At 36.0% G+C, this 23,232-nt stretch overlaps 2 protein-coding genes across 2 annotated transcripts in view; one reads left to right on the top strand and one right to left on the bottom strand.

Moving 5' to 3' along the window:
* Window positions 1–1,833, bottom strand: part of LOC107599293 (protein ABHD17B-like) — a 6,548-nt gene extending 4,715 nt beyond the window's left edge. The window contains exons 1-2 of the mRNA XM_016290839.1: window positions 1,625–1,833; window positions 13–234 (exon numbers count right to left, since the gene is read on the bottom strand). Coding sequence (XP_016146325.1) covers window positions 13–209 — 197 coding nt within the window. The 5' untranslated portion in view covers window positions 210–234; window positions 1,625–1,833. The remainder of the gene's footprint in view (window positions 1–12; window positions 235–1,624) is intronic.
* A 3,316-nt stretch (window positions 1,834–5,149) lies between these two features.
* cdc34b (cell division cycle 34 homolog (S. cerevisiae) b) lies at window positions 5,150–19,495 on the top strand. Its single transcript, XM_016290799.1, has 5 exons — window positions 5,150–5,863; window positions 12,445–12,531; window positions 16,290–16,387; window positions 17,848–17,982; window positions 18,531–19,495. Exons 1-5 carry the CDS (start codon window positions 5,678–5,680, stop codon window positions 18,742–18,744), a joined length of 720 nt encoding a protein of 239 aa, XP_016146285.1. The 5' UTR covers window positions 5,150–5,677; the 3' UTR covers window positions 18,745–19,495.
* The last annotated feature ends 3,737 nt before the right edge of the window (window positions 19,496–23,232 follow it).

A 23,232-nucleotide genomic window follows, 5' to 3' on the forward strand; every position in this document is an offset into this window, starting at 1 on the left:
CCTCCTCCTCCTCCTCCTCCTCCTCCTCCCAAACGGGAGCGCAAACCTGAAGCTCCAAGGTTAGAGGTCACTGGTGAGGTGGACTCCAGGTCTGGCAGAAGAGTGTAGGTGGGCTCTGGGGGCAGGAAGGCCAGCTTCGCAGCAATCCGGCTCGGACAAGGCGGGCAACAGAACAAGCCACACAACTCGCTGATGGATAAGCCGTTCATTTTCTTCTGCTGAAAATTAGAGATCCTGTGAAAGATTGCAAAGGTTTAATTATAAGGATGCACGATATATCGGCCACCATATCGGTATCGGCCGATAAATGCTCATTTTTTCTGTTATCGGTATCGGCCTGATAAGAAAATTTGGCCGATATCTTAAAGCCGATAAATAATGCATATTTCCTTCAGAGACACTTCAGATGCGCGTTGTTGTTTGCAGCCTTTTGTGCAATTGTACGTTGTAATATTGTGTTTAATCATATTCCAACATCATTCTCATAAGCCAATGCCAACAAAGCAATCCAGCCAAGCGAGAATGTAATTTAATGTTAAAGAGGGCTGACATTTAGATTAAAGGGAAATGTTGATTTGGTCATTGCAAGACAGTGCGATTAAACTTTAGAGACATTTTAACAGGGCACAGAAATTAAAGCTGCATTTGGGTCCGTCACTACAGCAAGGCTGATGTCAGGAGAGCTGCCCATATAATCACAAAACTAAAATCACAGATCACATCTCAACATTTAACTTAATCACGCATTAATTCAGAAAACTATTATCTACTACGCCAGTGGTTTTTAATCCTGATCCTGGGGGACCCACTGCTCTGCACATTTTGTATGTCTCCCTTATTTAACACACCTGACTCAGATCACCAGCTCATTAGGTGAGAGCTCCATGAACTCAGCTGAGTGTGTCAGATAAGGGAGACCTCCAAAATGTGCAGAGCAGTGGGTCCCCGGGGCCAGGATTGAAACCACTGATCTATGTATACAGCAGTTGACTGAATATTTAAAAAATGGGTAATGTGCTTTTTCTGTAAAAGCTTGCCTGAAGTCATAATACATACATTTTCTTGTGTGCGCGTATAGAAAAAATAAACTTTTATTTTAACCTAGAAAAACAAAAGTTTCATAATTTGTGTCACCAAACCTCCCAAAAAGATTTTTAAAAAAAAAGGTAAATTTGTCTTAACTTTTGATTTAATGTAGTTATGCAAATAAATATGCATTAAAAAAATTTCATTAAAAACAAAATATATATATATACCCTAGTGATCTCAGACTGACCCTTGGACCCCAGTGCATGAAGGCAAAACTATAATTTCCATGGAAACATGAAGCTAAATAAATAAAATAAAATAAGAAATATGATTAATCTACATTTAAATGCTAGATAGATATGCATTAGTTGCACTGTATGGTACAATTTACAATGCAATAAATATTAAATAATATACAATTCTAAATATACACACACCTTTTGCACAATATACGAAAACACATCCACTGCATAAGTGTATTTTAAATTGCATAGCACATGCATCCAAAAGATTTAGAAACTAGATATAATTATTAATGTCTAGTCAGTTAGCACTAGCATGATTTTTGGCCAAATAAATCAAAGACATCACTTACCAAAAAGGGTATAGTAATACAAAATGGGCTTTGGCTACCTACAGATACAGTAAACGCTAACAGTTTGATCCGTATTGATTGGAAACAGGCAGTAGGATGCCAATCATCTTGCTGATTGTTGCAGGAATCAGCCCGGCATTAGCAGCCAACACTGAGGTTTTCATCTGTCGGGAAAAAAACGACGGCAGCGCCGGATGTGCCGCATTTCACAATAAAAGCCCGTTAACCGGAAACGTTTGCTATGAAAAATTCAGTTCACTTCAAAGATAAACCTATTTAAACATTTTAATTTAATTGCTAATACGTAAAATAAATAAATAAATAAATAAAACTAATTAAAAATTATTATTAAATACTTATTAAACGACATTTGCTTTATTGGCAAATGTTTAGATTAATGTATATGATCTTGTAATCACAAATAAAATAGTTTATTATATTATATGTTTTTATTTGGGGGGGGGGGATAATTCATCATCATTCTGTGATGTGTGAGAAGAAGAAGAATAAACAATTGTTCACTAAACTGGGATGGTAATCAAATGGTTCAGGTCATACTTAGAAGGGAGAGGTTATTATGTGAGTATAGGAGAGCATAAGTCTAAGTGGACGTCCATGACATGCGGAGTCCCACAAGGCTCAATTCTTGCACCGCTCTTGTTTAGCCTGTATATGCTCCCACTAAGTCAAATAATGAGAAAGAACCAAATCGCCTATCACAGCTATGCAGATGATACCCAGATTTACCTAGCCTTATCTCCAAATGACTACAGCCCCATTGACTCCCTCTGCCAATGCATTGATGAAATTAACAGTTGGATGTGCAAACATTTGGTTTATGGCCTTTCTAAATTACTTTCTTATCTACTATACGTCTGTACTGTTACAGATACTGCTTTATACATAACTTTATGACCAGATATGAAATACAATCAGAGTGGCTTTACTCACTCGCGCTAAAGTGAATTATTCTCTAATTTTTATTTCCAAGATAGAACTGAACTGTTTGTTTCTCAAGCACTACATTTGTTAAAATACTCAGATTGTCAAATTTAATCACAACATATGTCTATATTAATGTGAGATTAAGATTAAATCATTCATTTCTGTCTAAGACTTTGTTTTAATAGGACCCATTCAATGCAACTTCAGATGTAACAGAAATAAATATAAGATCATCCACCAATATAAAATTCAAATATTTTACATTGATGTAGAGATTTATTTATTTAGCTGCATTATAACCAGGTTTAAATTGTACATCTTTATATGACAGTTCAATTTAGATATGTTTAAATAATTTATATTCACAATGTGCAAATTATTTTATAATGGGGCTTTTCCCAAGATACTGTGCACTCATATTCATCTTGAGTAGCAAATGTTATAATATAACACGTGTATTTAGATGCATTTCTGTAATGTGGTTTACAGGGCTATTAATTACTGATATTTTCCACAAATGTTGTTGGTTGAGCCTTGATAAGGTTGACTCAGGACCCACAGAGTCCTTGAATTACATTTTATCAGCATTGTGCCCTTGAGTAAAACTCTACCAGCAACAAGTGTGTGTTGCTTTGGGTTAAAAGAATAAATAAAATCTATTAAATACAAAGTAACATTGGCTCTGCCGGCTAGTGTAAAAATATAGGCTATATGAAAAAGGTAAATAAGTTAAGATATGGGGGCAAAAAAAATAGTTAAGCAATATCACACAAATAAGAGTGACGTGCTTTTTTTCTTCAGAATATTACAGCGATTGATTTCAAACAAAATAGTTCATAATAATAATTACGGTACATTTTAGACTCAATATTTGTTTTTGCTCTTTTTGCTCAGTTTCTCTGATGACAATAGATTTAAATTACCATGCATTTATTTTCAAATATTTTAAAAATACATCTGGAAATATGTTTATATATATAGCATATATTAAAAGCATCTTACAATACGATCCACAGATCATGTTACTGACAAATGTACTGATGTGTAATACATTCATTAACGTCAAAGCTTAACTGCAAACATTATCATCAGGGACCAACAGACTGTCCTTTGACTATCCCATCAGCCTATCCAGTGTTTGTATCAGATAACTGACAGTATATCAGGAGGAGAGACGTCAGAGAGATGGTTGCTTCAGGCTCTTCCACATGAAGAGAAACATAAGAGTAATGACGATTGATCTAATGTGCCTTTAGATTGAATTTAGATTTAGATCGAATAGATCAATATTGTTATTTCCCTAATCGGCATGTATAAATGCATGTATATGGCAACATATGGAGCTGATCTTGGTTGACTTTTATTGTTACTGCCTTACCTCTGGACAAAAGCCAGTAGTTTTGATTGATATGTAACAGAAATTAATAATAAACAGCCAGTAGATATAATCAGAGTAAGAGAGGCAGTCTGTTAACATTCCTGGACATTCACTGGAGCCAAATAAACAGCATATGAGATAGATGCTGAATAACAAACATATTTTTCCTTTTATTGATACAAAAAAAAAAAAAACTTTGTAAACCTAAGTGCTCTATGATCAAAAAATGAGAACTCTTATTTTATCTAAACAGGTTCTTTTAGGATTGATTTTCTATTAGAAACAAAAACAGATTTTGTGAACAAAGAAAAGTATTCATTCAAAAGTTAAATCAACCTTTAGTTTCACTTTATAGAGTTCTGTAACAGTGTTGCATAACTGAATTTCTGATACATTGATATAATTCAGATCTATGATTGCTTTAAAGGCTGATTTAATCACGTCATGACCTGTTTTTTCATCAGATGTGGATTTGATGAGATTTGCCTGTCTTTGTTTAGGATAAATGGATGATATGAAGGTTTATTTGTTTTATTTTCTACTTGTGTTCAATACATTTTGCTGGGCAATAACAGAATACAATTTTAAATCAAACTTTTAGCCAAGACTTAAAGGGATAGTTCACCCAAAAATGACAATTCTGTCATCATTTACTCACCCTCAAGTAGTTTCAAACCTGTATGAATGCCTTTGTTCTGCAGAACACAAAGGAAGATATTCTGAAGAATGTGGGAAACAGAGCAGTTCTGGGGCACCATTGACTTCCAAAGTATTTTTTTCTCCTACTATGGAAGTCAATGGTGCCCCAAAACAGCCTGGTTACAAACTTTCTTCAAAATATCTCCCTTTCTGTTCGGCAGAACAAAGAAATGTATACGGGTTTGGAACTACTTGAGGGTGAGTAAATGATGACAGAATTTTCATTTTTGGGTGAACTATCTCTTTAAGGTGTGTTACAGAGAGGCCCACTCTCCCCTATGGACCTATAGAAAAATAATATAAATAATATAACGAATTGGCTAATATATGCATACATAACACAATCAGTGAAACTGTTAGCTAATTATTTAGCTAGACTAATTATAAGGTATTAGTCAAATAACTGGAATGTTGTCAGTTAATGAAGGTATGTTTACAGTGTAAAGTGTGCGGGTAAAACTACAGTACCCATGATGCACCGCGACCCCATTAGAATTGAGGAAAGACGCATCCAGGACATCGACTCGCCACTCTCCTTCCCGTTTACTAGTTCACGCCGATTTTTGCTTCTCGGCGGATCAGCTTGGCACAGAATTCAAGCGTAGACTTTCTTTGTGTACATTCAGACATCTGAATTTACTTATTTAACGAAAACCTCCCGTTAGAGAGGATTAGTGTTGAGTCGAAGTGGATTTTCACGGCTAGCCTTCAGCTACGGAAAAAAAAAAAACAAACCCGGAGCGCGATTATTTCTTTTTCTGACTGGCAAAACCCTGCGTATAAACAACCAAACAACCCTTTTTACTTTCATGGACGACGAAAAAAACACTTATAATGCTTTATAGCTAAAACACTTCTTATTTGATCGAAAATAGTCTCTTTTTTGAGGACATTGTCATTTCCTCGCTAAGCTAGCAACTCCAGACAAAGAAAAGCAGCTTTCATTGCCTCATCACATCTTGTCAACTTTTCGCCCCTTTTGAGTAACAAAGCCCACTTTTTGAGTCTAGTTGGGTAGAAATAAAGCAGGAATGGCCCAGCAGAGCAGTACTCAGGTCGCCAGCTCACAGAAAGCTTTGATGCTGGAGATGAAGTCTCTGCAGGAGGAACCAGTGGAGGGTTTCAAGATCACTTTAGTGGATGAAGCTGATCTCTACAACTGGGAAGTGGCGATTTTCGGACCCCCAAACACTCACTATGAAGGGGGCTATTTCAAGGTAAGGAATTAGGCTGGTTTGTAACTGGTAAATGCGTGTTATTTTTAGGAACAGATGGCTGTGGTCTATATTTAGAAGTGGAACCAGCTCTAAATAGCTGCATCTCCTTATGTGCCACTGTCTGTTTTCATCAGACGAATTTGGATATAATTAAGGGTTGTGACTGATTTAAGGTCTGATTATGATCTTGTGTTTTTTATCATTTGTCGGTTTGATGAGATTCTGGGGTCTTTGTTGAGGATAATGGAGCTCATTTGTTTGGTTTCTTTGTTCCTCATTGTGATTCTGATGGATGGAGGGTGAGCTGATTTACATGACTTTGTACGAAGAATATTTTTAATATTACAATCAAATGTAATCTTATTTGATCTCATAGTATCAATACACGTTAATCTTGTTGTAAGCTCATTACTGATTTGAATGATTACATTTATACTCATTATTAACTTAATAATGATAATTATAAACAAAACAAAAATAATTTATGCCTAAGTGTTTGTGATCATTTCCAATTTTACTGAATGCAGGCATCTGTCAAAACCAATTAGCCTACACTTTTGAAAACGTCACATCCGTGACCTTCCGTACACTTAGGGGCCATTTATTTGGTGTTAGTTGTTGACATCACGTTTGACCTCTTTTATTGTTATTATGATCATTATAAAAATAGAATAATGACAATAAAGGATGATTGTAAGGAGGTCTCACCCCATTCCACCAGAGCAGATAAACCTGTTCCTTCACACCAGTCCGAATGGTTTATAATTAATGACCTTAATAATGTCAGAAGCTTTATTGAATTATTCATCTTCGTGTTAGTTCCTCTCTAGATTATAAAGGAAGGACTGTTGTGAAGCGATCTGAAGTAGGTCAATGACTTTTCTTGCCTTTGTTTACAGCGAGAGCACTCACTCACACACACATACGTGGGTTTGGCAGATACAGTGGTGTCACTGTTTACTGGTGTGTCAGAATGTGAGCTCGTGTTGAAATCTGATTAATGTCAGACGAACTGAACTATCGAGCCTAGCGAAGCCCGAAGACCTGGTACTCATACCCCGTAACTCCTCACTGCTTGAGGATAAATCAGTGGAGAGTGTATTTGCATGACAGAGACTTGCTTCTTTGTTTGAAAGGGGAAATTATTCACACACTTTGTCTGTTCGCAGGAACAACAATGTTAAGGCTCTCTTGAGTATTCTGCTGGCACATTTTCAAGATCTCGTAGTCGGCCAAGAACTTGAAACCAGTCGTGCCTAACTTATCAGGGATGGTTACATGCTTTCTTTCAAAGGTCAATTCACCCAGATATGAATATTATGTCATTTCCTTACCCTCATATGGTTGTAACATTTACAACTGACATTCTTCCTTGGAACACAAATGGAGAAGTGCTGATGGATTCTGTCGTGTCACCAAAACCACCATAGAAGTCATCCATATGACTACTGTTCAAAAGATTATTAGCAAGATTTTTTTCTTAAAGAAATTATTGCTGATATTCAGCAGGGATGCATTAAATTGGTGTCAGTAAAGCCATTTATATTCAAAGATTACCATTTCAAATAAATTATATTCTTTTGAACTTTATATTCTTTAAAGAATTTTTTTTTTAAATTATGGTTTTGACATTGATAATAATAAGAAATGTTAATGTTAAGAGTACCAAATCAGAATGATTTCTGAAGGGTTGTTTGACAGTAATGATGCTAAAAATTCAGCTTTGCATGACAGGAATTAATTAAAATTTTAAATAAATGAAAGTAGTAAACAGTTATTTTAAATTGTAGTAATATCTCACAATATTACTGTTTTTACTGTATTTTTTATTAAATAAATGCAGCCGTGGAAGAGAAAAGTCTTCTTTCAAAAACATAAAAAAAAAATCTTACCAAACCCAAACTTTGAACCTTATTGTATGTGCTGTATTTCAGGTCTTCAGAAACCATATAATGGCTTTTTGAGAGGAATGATATGAAACTGAACTTGTTTTTGACTAAAAATCCTTTCCTCTGCTGTAGTTCTTGAATCTCATTGTCTCTTAGAAATATAATAATTCCATTTGGCATCACTGATCTCAAACCTGCCATCACATGTTTTTACTTACTGTATTTGAATTTAAGCAAATGGCATTTGTGTGCTACGCTGGAAACAAGCAATTTCAGTGACAAGACTTTTTTGATCCGTTCTTTACTCAAAAGCTATCATATGGTTTTGGTGACTACAGAGAAACCAAAAAAACATTCAGGTTTTGGAATAACATTAGGCTGAGTAAAGTACCTAAACCTGGTTAATATAGTGATTTAAATTAGTATAGTTTGAGTGCATGTCACAGTATGTCCATTTCCAATAGAAGCAGTCTAAAATGTTTCAAGGGCAGTTTTGCCACAAGACTTGAAAATAATTAGGTCTGTATTGAATTGAGATGGAGGGCATATCTCTTGCGTAACGGCTGTTTAACCTAGTTGTTTTCGTGCCAAAAAATTATTCGTCCCACTTCCTGGTTCTCCAGCTCAACGTCCATTTGTGTTTTCCCTCCTGTCCATCTGCACTGTTCTCCTGCAATGTGATGCATCTCCAATCCTATTAAGAGCAGCTGTCCTGCACTCACCCTGAGATAGATTCCTCCAAAGCAGCTGTATATAAGAAATCTCTCTGTGCCGTGACGGCCGACGGCACTGTGATGTTGATCGTTTTGAACTTGAATGTCTTGATTGTCAAGCAGTAGGGATGCACGATATATCGGCCCCCATATCGGTATCGGCCGATAAATGCTAATTTTTTCTGTTATCGGTATCGGCCTGATAAGGAAATTTGGCCGATATCTTAAAGCCGATAAATAATGCATTATTTACTTCAGATGCGCGCTGTTCGTTTGCAGCCTTTTGTGCAATTGTACGTTGTAATATTGTGTTTATTTGATGTATATCTGATTTATCTCATATAGAATGTGTTTGGTTAAGTTAAAAAGAGCACTTCAGTTTACCGGTGATCATCTTTAGCTCAGCGCACGCAGCTCAAACAGCAGTGCACAACATTAATAACTATGATTGGGAATGTCGTGTATATAACATTCTAATGAGAACATTATTATAATAAAACGTTGTGAATTCTTTGGGTTTAGTTGCTTTGCAAGCAGCAATGTTTTTTTGGGTGGTGGGAGAATCTGAAGAATGATTTTTAACAGGGTAAAACGCTTTCACACTAGAGCGGACCCAAGTCCATTTCATGTCAGAGTTGGTTGTTGTGAGAGCAGTTTTCCAGTATGGTTTGCTTTAGGAAAATGTGGGCTGTGTAAAATAAATGTAGTAATAATAATAATAATATTAAAAACTTTCTTTAAAAAAAACTACATATTTACTATACTGTTCTGCTTTCTAAAGACTTATGAGAAATCAGTTTCTTCAGATTTATACCTGTAGAACAGTGGTGGGTAGAAAGAAAATAATACAATTTTAATAGAAATTGAATATATTTATCAGGTAATATATGACATATTTGTATTATTTTTATGGATTTTTTATACATAAATGCATAGCTGCTGATTCATATTTTAAATGGGATTCAATTTTGAAAAACCCTCATTTTGATGTTATGCATTTCTCATGGTTGCATGTCTCTAAATAAATTGCCTTCAGAAAGCAGCTTGCATTTTTCACATCACGTGTGCTACATCTGTTGCAGACAAACACAAGTACAATGTGAAAAGAGACCAGCGGGTGAGGGGGTTGAAATCGAACTTTAGTTCAGACCAAACAATGAAACAAGTGTGAAAACAGCCTTATTGGCAGCTGAAAGCATTATCAATTTAGCCATAATACTTAATAAAAAAAAAAAAACATGCATGTGTCCTTTGATAGTCATGACTAGGGGTGGGCGATATGACCAAAATCTTATATCACGATAACGATATATATCATGATAGATATATATATATATATATATATATATATATATATATATATATATATATATATATATATATATATATATAATATATATATATATATTTTGAAGCAATATAACGGTTTAAAAATGTATAAACAAACTCACCATTCAGCGCTCTTTCTCTTTGCTCATAAGCTTAACTCAAATCCCTCTGAATTAGTTTATTACTTAGTTCAATAATGATCCTTTGACTGGTCTACTGGTTTTTGTGTCCTCTGAGTGTGTCAGCAAGCCTGTGGCCATTTCTGTGCTGGTAACAGCTGACCCTGTCTGGCTCCCATGGAAGGATAAGTGCCAGCCAGCTATTTTAGGAGCTATTCTGCTATTGCTACACCAGGCTCCGTCAATCACTTGTTGAGATACGTACCTTCTTTTCCAGTCTGCCCCAACCCAGCACTCAGAAATGACTAAAATATGCATGTTATTTTCATCTCACATCATTGGGAACAGTTGTTGCTCCTGCTGTGATGTCATCTGGCATTTCCTCAATTACAATTTGGATACCTCTCACATGTGGCCCAAGTTATATCATGAGCAACATATTAGAAAATAAAATGAATTTTCTATATTACACTGGTAGTTTGATTTGACTGTGTTTGCAATATTATGTGCTTTGAGTCTTGCATGATCTTGTATATAGTTTGCCCTTGACATTTAGGTCACATGTTAGTCTGTCAACATATGAAATTTAACCTTGAACTGAAATCCTTACTGGTGGTGTTTTCAGAGGTAAGGATTGCTATTACTATTGCTTATCATTTTGAACAAACCCTAAACTGGGCACTTGAATTGTCCTGTATTGTTTGGGGTATGGACATGATAACTCAAATCTTGCGGCTAGATGTTTTGATCAGACTTACACGAACAATAAAGAATGCAAAAAGAAAAACCCACAACAGCATAGAAATTACTTAGAAATGCTCTTGAAACTCCCGTAAGGCAAAAAATTACTAAAATGTCTCCAAATATATGAGAAAATGTAATATATATAAAAATGTAACATAATACAATATATAAAATAATCTATAGCATTAGCATAACATTTTCTACAATATATCTGAAAATGCATTTAAATAAATAATATACTTTTTAATTTAAATACAGCATAAATAAATTTACACACACACACACACACACACATATATATATATATATATATAATATATATTTTTTTCTTTTAAAAAGGTTTTTATGATATTAAAATCTTTGATACCATTAGGGATGTAACGGTATGAAAATTTCTTATCACGGTTATAGTGACCAAAATTATCACGGTTATTAGTGTTATCACGGTATTGTTAAAATGTGCTTGAGATGTTAAAAAAGTACTGACACACAAATCACTTCAAGTGTCAAAAATCAAACAACAAATAAAATGACTTTTTGTTTGCATTATCACTAAAACAATAACATTATCAATGATGTTCGGATTTTAAATGACAACTTGACTGACAACAGTTTAATAGTATGTTGAAATATCTAATGTAAATGTTCAAATAAAGCTTTGAAAAAGTTTAATGAAAAGGTAAACCTCACATTTCAGCCTTTAAATAAAGAAAAGATATGTCAAAACGATAATTGATTAATAAATGAGTATATGTATTATATCTGCTCCATAAAGAATTCTAGATAAGTTATCTGAATTGTTTAAATAAGGTCATGATTTATCGTCAAACCGGTAATCGTTACATCCCTAGATGCCATAGAATTTCCATAGTCCTTATCACCAATGTTGATATCAAACTAATACAAGCCTAAAAAGAGACCAAAAAAAAACTCAAGCTCACTGAAGATAAATAAACAGTCAGTGATGAAATAAGGATAAGAAACTAATTGCAAGCAATAAGACAAAAAACTAAAATAAGAAATGCTACATACACATTGTGTAAATTAATTAGTCTTCACTTTGTTAATTATATCTATAGATAGATAGATAGATAGATATAATTAACATGTATTATGTATAGATTCTATACATACATTAGATGTAGATTTTCTTCTCACTTTTGTTTTATTAATATGAATGGCAGAAAGGACGAACATTGGACAGCTTCCCCTTTAAGACCGAAATCAGGATCCAATATACTGTTACATATGCGTTTTCTTTTTCAGCGGTTTACTCTCTCTTAAGACCTAAATCACTGTGTTTATGAGGATACTTGCAAAGACGGGGATTCTGACGCATATAAGTGTGTTTATGTAATCGTTCAAAGCCAATAAAGCGGCAAAAAAATGTGCGCTCCTCTCACACAGAAACGGAGACGGCGCACTCTTATAGTTCTGTTGTTTGTGTTTCAGCGGCTTAAAAATCAGTTGTTTTAAAACTGCAGTGCTTAAAAACGTGTGTCCATGCTACAGATGTAGTCCCTCGTTTAGGAACGAGCTCCTCGTTTTTTTGTCCTGGCTGGTCGTTCTCCACCTGGTTCTGTCTCCGCTTCACGCCCCGTGGTGTGTAAAGATCGCAGTCATACAAATGATGAAAAAGTATTACCGTAAACATTGTATTTTGCGACACCATGAAATAAACGTTAGAGCATAATATGAAACTATAGACTTTTTATTTCGTCCATCCGATATATATCGTCATATCACACAGCCCTAGTCATGACCATTGTTTTTGTCTTGTTTTGCAGGCTCGCATCAAGTTCCCGATCGATTACCCCTATTCCCCACCCACATTCAGATTCCTCACCAAGATGTGGCACCCCAACATCTATGAGGTAAGAGGATTGTTTCAGCCCTCACGATGTGTACTGTGGCACGTGGCTTGTCTGTTGTTCTGGACTTCCTAATTTCCTTCTCAGTTAAGCCCTGTGTTAATGCACCAGGCAAACACAAACCTTTAGCCCCGTTCACACTACAAGCGACATGCAACAGCAAAGCGACACACTCCCATTCATTTCAATGGAGAGCTGGCGATTTCCGGCGACACGAGCGATAGCGAGTGACAGTGGCCGTTGGCGACCGGATGGGGCGTGTCCAGCGACGTGACAAAGTTCAGAATCCTTCAAATTTATGCAAATGAAGAGCGACTTTCGTGAGCGACAGCCAATAGGAAAGAAGACGGTAGAGCTCATGTGATCGTTCTCCTCTCAGCGCCGTAGATAAACATACGCAATGGAAGAAAGTAGGCTCTGTTTCTCATAAATTTTTGTTTGAATGTACGGATTTAATTTAGATTTAGATTATGTAGACAAAAGTCGCTGCTAATGTGAACGGGGCTTTTGTATGATGGCTAGTGCCACTGAACAGAAATGAAAAGCAACACATTATATGAGCTCTTGATATGATTGATTATAAATAGTTGCACTGTTTCAAATAAGAAAGTAAGCCAAGCACATTATTTGAACTCTTAAAAATGAGTAACTGTAACTAGTGCTTTGTTCAAAATATCGATGCGACGATGTATCGTCACAGAGATTTGACGATACGAGCATCGATACAGCTGGCCCTGTATCGATACTGTGGCACGTGTGCAGCAGTGGACCGCTCTTAATTTGTTTAAAATGTTACAAGGTTTAAAATTGAGTAGAAAAGTGCGAGGTTTCTAAAAAATAATGAAAACAGCATAATATATAGGCTACGACAAGGTTTAATCTGGCTGCAGAGGAACACAACTGGGTTGCCTGATATAAAGAGACGTAATCCCCAAAACAGAGCTTCACACTTGCGCAATACGGAAATATCTGCTAAGTGTGCTACTTATCTTTGTGAACCTGGCAACCCTGTGTACGCGCTCTCTCTCCACTGTGGATAAACGCGCGTGCTTTCTGAAAATAGCGATTAGCTTGCAGTTTAGCGATCTCCACTTCAATATTCTATTCTCAGAAAATTGTGATTCATCAAGTGTTCACTGTTCATTTATGAGAGAGAGAAAGAGAGAGGCTGTGTATGTATGAATTACCACCGTTTTGCCTCGTTTCTCTATTAACAGTAAAGCTGTGGCTTTAATTCCTTTAGAAACAAGGATGCTACCAGCTCCTTATTGAAAAAGATAATGTAGCTCTAGCGATTAAGCTATTTAGTTGATAAAACTGCGGGGCAGCGCTAAAAAGTTTGTTCCTGAATGTCTGAGTGCGGCCGCAACGTGATCTGTGTGAGTGACTGAACTTAACATCAAACTGCTTCCGTTTCACACAAATGCTGGCACAGACGTGCATGTTCGGCTAGAGTCGCTTTGAACTCTGCGCAGAAAGTCCTGCCGCGCGCACCTAAAAGCGAACTTGCAGACGCGTCGAGTCAGCCTTGTGTGCGTTAGATATAGTGTAGACAGCGCGTTAGATTAGAACACTTCTCTTTTTTTTTTTTACGTAGAGAGTGTGTTAATTTGTGCAATGATAACCTACCAGCAATGTAAGTGATTTTTTTTATATATTAGTATGAGTACATTACAATATAAATTTATTAGAACGAGTACATTATTATTTATGGGCTTAAAAACAAGATGCAAACAATCAGAATATTGTACCTGGTGGGGAGTGCCCAATGTAAACATGAAATATATGCCATTACCTATATTGTACTGTGGTACAGTTATGGAGGCCCTTCATAATGCAGAGGTCAGCTGCCTGCTCTGCCAATAGTTAGAAATGGCACTATAGTAAGCAGTGTTTAATAAACAGCTGTTTTACTAAATTCTGCTGAGGTGAAATTCAGTGCAGTCCTGGATCGTGATACGTATCGTATCGTGGCCTCTGTATCGTGATGCGTATCGTATCGTGACTTTGCTGGTGATACACAGCCCTAACTGTAACTCACACCACCAGGCACAGACCGGTGTGGTTCACCTGCAGTTCAGGCCTGTTTGTGACCTGAAAAACATTAGGTCATGTGGTGTGTTTGAAATTCTAAGCATAGCAATGGCAAAAGCCACTGCACAGATCTGTCATTATTTTCTTAACCTTCTGCGTTTTTTCTGTTCAGTGAACTCCTGGGTGGATATACAAAAAGGATTAATACCGTCTTAAAATTGGTTTCTACAAATCATGCATTATATTCTGTTGTGTGTGTGTGAAGAACAGACTGAAAATTAAGTAATTCAAAAATATTTAAATCACTAGTATTACTCATTTAGTTATGCTTATATTTGAGGTTCTATAACATTATATTTATAAATATCTAATAAATATAAACAACTAAACAAACTGACATTGTGTATTAAATTCATTTTCAAATTCAAACTTCATTCTTTTCAATCTTGTATTTCAATTAATATTGTTCTCAGTGTAGGTCTCTTAGGTCTATGTTTGGTATTAGACTATTATATTTGGCACACACATTTCTTTTCCCAAAAGATGGCGTGTGGATTTTTAGTGTGTGCAAAAATGTAAAAAAAAAAGTTACAATTTGCCATTCTCTCAGTTTCAATCATTTTTGAAAATGTATATCACAGGTAATGAGTATGGTGTGCTGGAGACACACCAGAGTGGATCGTGGTGAACGCTTGTAGTGTAGTGTAGACAGCTTTGTTGATTTATAATGCGCATTATTTTTATTTATTCGTTTGGACACATCGCCATTCGCCACCATGTGTTCTGACATAAATGTAGTGTAACGGTATGTTGTTTATGGTTGCCATGCTCTGTAACATCTTGCCACATTAATATTGAATTCAACTGATGTACGTTCACAGATGTGCATATTTTTTAACTGTCTTTAAACATAGCTCATTAATGTATAAAGACACAAAGCTTATTTACTATTATCTGTATGCTATTATAGTATTTATTAATGTTTTGAATTAGCCTTTATTTTTATATTTTCAATTTTAATTTAACTATTTAAATGTATTTTTATTTATGATTTAGTCATTTTAGTATTTCACCTTAGTTATTTTATTTCAGATGATTGCCAAGGCAATTTTCATTTAATTTTTCATATATTATTTATAATATTGACACCTAATGTATTGTTTTGTTATGAATAATCTTGTTTTTTGGTTTGAGTTCACGAAGTTGCAGATAAAAAGGCAGTAATCAAGTTAGATGAAGTATGTTTTAATTATATAATTATAATTATAATTATATAATTATATAAAAATGTTTGGGTTGAATTTACAGGAAGTAAAAATATATATATATATATATATATATATCTATATATATATATAGTTGTACTTCCTGTGTGTGTATATATATATATATATATATATATACACAATTACCGTGATATAACAATACTCTGATTTAAGTTTGTAGTCAAACCACCTACCCCATGCACCACTATATTGCCTCAAATTGGATATGTATGCATTACATGCACAAGGCCTTTTCAGAATCCAGGCGAGTTTTTCTCTGTTCTGCAGAGACCATCCTTCAGTTTTGACGGGCTGCTTCTATTTATCGCTCTGTCACACATCTCGCTCTGACTCGAGTACTCACAGCAGTGGTGTGGAGGCGAGGGGTTCACTCAGATGCTTGTTTTGCTTCATGAAAGCATTATGATCATGTGATTGATGAATCTCTTTGTGCTTTAACAGAACGGGGACGTGTGTATCTCCATTCTGCATCCTCCAGTAGATGATCCACAGAGCGGAGAGCTTCCCTCAGAGAGGTGGAACCCCACACAGAACGTCAGGTATGAAGGAATCTCTAACAGCCAGACCTTTTTGATTATCAGCATATAGTCTAGTCCACTTTGCTGCTTATTCAGACCACATTCCACAGAGAAATGGATGGTTTTTAAATAAATTTCCCCTCAGGGATACATAGGCGGTAGCTTTTTAATAGTCGTTGTCACAAAGAGTGATCATGTATTTTCCCGCTAACAGAATTATAGGAAGAGTGACCAGGCTGGTTTTGTGTTCAGAGATTCCTGTTGCTTGGCTTTATGGAAAGCATCTCAGTGGAGATCTGTGTATTTGTGTGTTTCCTCCCCTGAGTCTGATCTGTGTTCTTGTTAGTCTGGTATCATGTTTCACTGGGCTTTGTGCTTCGGTGGAAAAGCTAGTGTCGTCCTGGAAGCTCCTGTTAATCATTTGTGTTGTTGAAGAGCAGCTGTCGCTGCGCACAGAGAGAGATGGGCATATTTTGACCCCAGACTGAATGTTGCATGGTTTACACTGTAATAGCCTACTGTGTTACCCTGCTCAGATGTTCCTTTTAATGAATTATTATTTTGAGTGCAAAACAAATCTGGTACTATATATCAGAATAGATCTGTGCAGTAAGACTTGCAAACTAATACATCTGCCCAGTTGTTTTTGTAATGTCACTTTGTTCTTCAAAGAACTTGCTTTGTTGCAACAACCTCAAAATATTGCAGATTGCACTTTTTGTATAATTTTCACGTTTAATATTTCATGTTTTTATATTGGTATCCGTGTTCCTTTTTTGTTAGTGATCATTATGTCTAGATAATTTTTTTTGAGCTAGTTTTAATTTTACAGTAAACAATTTGTATGTACATGGTAAGAAAGGCTATTCTATCCAGATCATGTTTTGTTTTTTGTTAGGTTTTTTCCAAAAAAGCGCGCATTTTTAATATTGATATATGTAAAATTTGTAAAAAAAAATGTAATAAAATAAAAAATTGTAGAACCAGCTATTTTATTTCTGGTTTTGACCTATTAATAACTAAAATAATTATCACCTGAATATTAAAATTAATTGTATATCATAACACTAAATGATAATTATAGCACGATTAATAAAATAATAATAATGATCGTTGTTGTTGCTGTTATTTTTTGTTATACATGTTTCACTCTAAATTGTTGAAAATTTATTTTGGACTACATTTACTTTCTAAGTTCAAAACACTTTGACAATCAGTGACTATAAGAATGATTATGCAAACAGTACTTCAAAATAAGTGACTTTCAAAGTGTTTTCTTGCCAAATTGGTCACTGAAAATACTGTACGCCCCTACTGCAAATGTGAGTGCATCGGTGTAGCTGTAAGCAATAGATAAAGACTGATCCTCTTGTGTAAAATCTCTTGGAATCTTAAGGAAAATGCAACACAAAGCAGCTTTGCAGCTGATGAGCTTTAAGGTAATGGCATTATAACATCGAGTGTCTGTTTGTGTGTTTCAGAACTATACTGTTGAGTGTCATCTCTCTACTGAACGAACCCAACACGTTTTCTCCAGCCAACGTGGACGCCTCCGTCATGTACCGCAAATGGAGAGACAGTAAAGGAAAAGACCGGGAATACGCAGAAATCATTAGGTAATATTAATGATTGTGCAAAAATACAGAATATGACTCCTTTAAGAGTTCAGCTGTGCTCAATGTTTATTGGCTGGTTACCGTTTTCATGGCTCTATCAGAAGGCCTGGTGAAAAGCAACAGCTAATGGATTTTCTGGATCAGCGGTGCCCTCCTGTGGTTGAATGAGTCACTGAAACACGAGTGACTGTTCATCTCCTCTTGGCAGTCTATTGCATGTTGCATTTCATGTTGGAAAATTTTACTTGACTTGTTTATTTCTAAACCTGAAACCTCAGGGCAACAATTCATATGAAGAACTAATATAACATAAAATGTCAATATGTCCCACTGCCTGAGACAGATGGGTCTTATGGAAGCTACATGGTTAATATTTCAGCTGTGTAAATCTGCACTGTGAGCAAAGTTAATGTCTTTGGGCAGAATCTGTGGCATGACATGGATTACCACAAACTGTAATAGCAGTAAAAGCAAATGGAAAACATGTTTACGTTAATGTATTTACAATTGAAGACTAGCCTGAAGATTTGTGTTTGTGTGTCTTACAGAAAACAGGTTCTGGCCACTAAAGCCGAGGCAGAACGGGACGGAGTAAAAGTCCCCACCACCCTGGCGGAGTATTGCATTCGCACACGCGCCCCTGCACCAGACGAGGGGTCCGACCTGTTATATGACGATTACTATGATGATGAGGACTTGGAGGATGAGGATGGCGAGGACTGTTGCTATGATGAGGATGACTCCGGAAACGAGGAATTATGACAACATTCCCATTACCATCTTCTTTCTCGGCTTCATCAGCATCACCCCGAAAGAGGAAACGTTAAGGCATGCGCCCTGCATTTACACTCACTCAGATGGCCATTTTTGTTTCCTTAGAGGACTGAAATTAGATTTCGTTGTTTTGTTTTTTTTTTAAATAAGAATTATGTTGTTTTCCCTCCGTGTCATAATTGTGCTGGCCTTCAGGCTTTTCTCCAGTCTGTTCTTTTATTATTTCTTTGCTTTGTGCTTCCAGATAGCTCTGTGAAAGTTACTTCAAAAAGGACAAAAAAAAAAAACTATTTTAAATTAAGGAGTGATTCTTTGAATGAGGCTTTGTGCTGAATCGCGCTGATTATGTCACTGATTTTTTTTAATTTTCTTAGAGTGACCCACGTTCACTTTTTTGGCCTTCAAGCACATCTGAGCAGCCCAGCAATAAAACGTTACAACTTTGGGGGCACGGTTTGAGTTCCACATTCATTTGAGTAGTAATTACGTTAAAGGGATAGTTCACCCAAAAAAATTACAATTCTGTCATCATTTACTCACCCTCCTGTCATTCCAAACCTGTATGACTTACTTTCTTCTTTGAAACATAAGATGTTTTGAGAAATGGAAGTCAGTTGTCACCAAACCAACATTCTTCAAAATACAGGTTTGGAACAAATGAGGTTAAGTAAATGACAGAATTTTCATTTTTGGATGAGTTATCTCTTTAAGAAGCCCTAAGCAAAAAAAAACTTTTGTAATGTAAAAATGCAAACTGCTGAGGCCTGAATTCTATAATGTGCTTAAAATCTGCATTATTTAACTGATAGTGTCACTTTAATTAATTATTTCTTTGTTCCAAGATATTGCAGCTTGTCAGAAAATCAATATAGTCAGACTTAATCGGGTATGTTGGCGAGTGGATGTTATCTTTTCTGTTAAGCCGAGTTTATTTTAAGCAATGCTGATATTCCTGTGTTGTCCTAAGTCAATCTTATTTAATCACTGAAGCATTTGTTGTTTTATTTGGGATGCAGGGTGACTTTCTGGACTATTGAATGATTTTGTTTGCACCGTTTCTTTTGCATTATCGCTCCATGAATTGAAAGCACATCCTACGTTGTAATATCATGATTATCCTTTTACGCTTCCTGGAGGCTGGGGAATGCTGGCATCAGTCTCTGATTTGAATTTGAGTGAGTGATGAAGTGAAGTGGCCAAGTATGGTGACCCATACTCGGAATTAGTGCTCTGCATTTACCCATCCAAAGTGCACACACACAGCAGTGAACACACACAAACCACGAACACACACCCGGAGCAGTGGGCAGCCTTTTATGCTGCGGCGCCCGGGGAGCAGTTGGGGGTTCGGTGCCTTGCTCAAGGGCCCCTCAGTCGTGGTATTGATGGTGGGAGAGAGCGCTGTACATTCACTCCCCCCACCTACAATCCCTGCCGGTACGAGACTCGAACCCACAACCTTTGGGTTATGAGTCCGACTCTCTAACCATTAGGCCACGACTTCCCAATTTGATCTCATACCGACTGACTCTCAGGATCAACCAATCTGGAAAAAGAAAAAACCTACCGACAACAAAAGTACTTTTTTTTTCACACCTGCAAGTCATCCATCTGCTCCATATTGTTTTGAGGACAATTTACAACCGTATCCCAAGAGGCTGAAATGCACAGAAGGAGCTGATTTGTCATTTTATTGACCTGTATGTATTTTTACAGTTTGTTGGCCTATTTAAAACTGAATAAAGATCTTTATTAGAATACTTATCATTTCTTTCTTTTTCTTTTTTTTTTTTTTTTAAATACCCAACGACACTGAAAAAATTGGTGTAGGACTTGAAACAATTTTCACTCAGAAATTGCTAGTTAATTTTCACAAATAATTACTAAGAAGCGACAGGTTACACGTTAAATGTGAAATTTTGAAGTTGACTGAAATTGTATTTTCTTGTAAAATGTACTCCAATAATCTTTGTTTTATTTAAATGTCAAAAAATCATTAAAATCAAACTAAAGGAAGCAAATGCAGTCGGTCTTACTGACAAAACTTTCTTTTGCATAACCCTTCTCAGGGGTTTCAATTAAATAAAGTAGACGAGAGAAAACAGTACAGTGTGTGACATTGAGATGTTCTAGAAATTTCTAGAGGAGACATTTAAGCTTACTGGGTTGTTTTTCCTCAAAGCAAAGTCTCCTTTTGCTTGCTAATTCATCTCTTTGTTGACAGAGAATCTATCGAGATATTAAAGAGATCTCATTTGTTATTTATTTTGTTATATGACGTACATTTTTCAGGGAAAGTGGTCATGAGAGATTCTCATATCAATGCACAGAAGAATATGACATTGATTACCAGATAAGATGTTCAGCACAGCTGAAGGGTCTCCAGGCATTCCAAAGTGCAGTTGGCCTGACTCTGTTGCCATGGCAACCCTCCGACTGGCGTTCAGGGTCTGCCTGGAAACACTGTGCTCAAGGTTTATTCAGACAATCTGAGCTCGCACGCTTCACAATGAACATGCAGTTACAGCGCTGATACAGTTTATAGAGCAAAGGTTCACCATCATCTGGCTGAGAGTGTTCGGAGACAGAACTGGTGACTCTAACACTGTAAGAATGAAAAGGGAGGCATGTTTCTAATATTGGCACATTATGGAGAAAAATCCCTTAAAGGGATAGTCCACTCGAAAATGAAAATTGTCATTTATTCTTCCTCACAAAAGAAGATATTCTGAAGAATGCCATAGTGTGGAAAAAAAAATACTTTGAATTGTATTTTCTTGTAAAATGTACTCCAATAATCTTTGTTTTATTTAAATGTCAAAAAATCATTAAAATCAAACTAAAGGAAGCAAATGCAGTCGGTCTTACTGACAAAACTTTCTTTTGCATAACCCTTCTCAGGGGTTTCAATTAAATAAAATAGACAAGAGAGAATACAGAGTACAGTGTGTGACATTGAGATGTTCTAGAAATTTCTAGAGGAGACATTTAAGCTTACTGGGTTGTTTTTCCTCAAAGCAAAGTCTCCTTTTGCTTGCTAATTCATCTCTTTGTTGACAGAGAATCTATCGAGATATTAAAGAGATCTCATTTGTTATTTATTTTGTTATATGACGTACATTTTTCAGGGAAAGTGGTCATGAGAGATTCTCATATCAATGCACAGAAGAATATGACATTGATTACCAGATAAGATGTTCAGCACAGCTGAAGGGTCTCCAGGCATTCCAAAGTGCAGTTGGCCTGACTCTGTTGCCATGGCAACCCTCCGACTGGCGTTCAGGGTCTGCCTGGAAACACTGTGCTCAAGGTTTATTCAGACAATCTGAGCTCGCACGCTTCACAATGAACATGCAGTTACAGCGCTGATACAGTTTATAGAGCAAAGGTTCACCATCATCTGGCTGAGAGTGTTCGGAGACAGAACTGGTGACTCTAACACTGTAAGAATGAAAAGGGAGGCATGTTTCTAATATTGGCACATTATGGAGAAAAATCCCTTAAAGGGATAGTCCACTCGAAAATGAAAATTGTCATTTATTCTTCCTCACAAAAGAAGATATTCTGAAGAATGCCATAGTGTGGAAAAAAAAATACTTTGGAAGTCAATGGCTGTTTGGTTACCAACATTCTTCAAAATATCTTCTTATGTGTTCAGCCGAAGAAAAGGTTTGGTAGGTAGGTTTGGAACAACATGAGGGTGAATAAATGATGACAGAATTTTCATTTTTGGGTGAACTATCCTTAATAGTGGTCAAAATCTTACTTTTTGCTGTTTAATATTGTATTTTTAGGATCCATGTTTTATGGAAAACAGGATTTCACTTGTTTTTTAAAAAAAATTTTTGGAATTAGAGTTTGATGTACCATGTATACAATACAGTTACCAGTGTATACACTTTTTCTTATTCAGTTAATGAGATCATATTGCATTCAAAGTCTTAAAAGTGCAGTAGGATACGCATCCTAATTCTGAATACCAGAGAGAGGGTGAAATGCCACTTAATGGACTAAAAGTGGTGAATTCCACCTTAAACATTTATTATATACTGTATCATACATTCCTTGGTGGTGGAACAAACTCCTGAACTCCACTGTGATCCTCAAAAAAAAACACACTCTTAACGTTTTTTGTACAAAATACAAGTTTGCACTTGTACCTCTGCATTAGCACGGTATTACTCTGGTGTTACTTGTGTTATTTGCTTTGCTTGTTGCTTTAGGACATTCAGGGGAAAAAAGGACAAAGGCAGTAAATTACCCTTATTTTGAATTTCTTAATCCTGAGAACAGCAGGAGTGGCTTTCATGAAGTTTGGAAAAATGCCAAAGTGAGACCTCAGCAATGGCTGGCCTGCTTTATCCAGGGATGCTGAACAATACAAAGCAGCCTTTTTGTAAAGAACATGCTCGATTCAGTTTACATTTAGACAATCAATCATTCATAACATTATTACATATGCTAAAGGTCTGTATT

The sequence above is a fragment of the Sinocyclocheilus grahami genome, unplaced genomic scaffold (genome assembly GCF_001515645.1).
Source record: "Sinocyclocheilus grahami isolate Dianchi unplaced genomic scaffold, SAMN03320097.WGS_v1.1 scaffold263.1, whole genome shotgun sequence".
Taxonomy (NCBI): domain Eukaryota; kingdom Metazoa; phylum Chordata; class Actinopteri; order Cypriniformes; family Cyprinidae; genus Sinocyclocheilus; species Sinocyclocheilus grahami.

Excerpts from the sequence above, each read along its gene's own strand:
- cdc34b (XM_016290799.1), top strand. The coding sequence starts at position 5,678 with ATGGCCCAGCAGAGCAGTACTCAGGTCGCCAGCTCACAGAAAGCTTTG. Across the intron at positions 16,388-17,847 it reads AACCCCACACAGAACGTCAG|AACTATACTGTTGAGTGTCA; the intron begins GTATGAAGGAAT and ends TGTGTGTTTCAG. Across the intron at positions 17,983-18,530 it reads GAATACGCAGAAATCATTAG|AAAACAGGTTCTGGCCACTA; the intron begins GTAATATTAATG and ends TGTGTCTTACAG.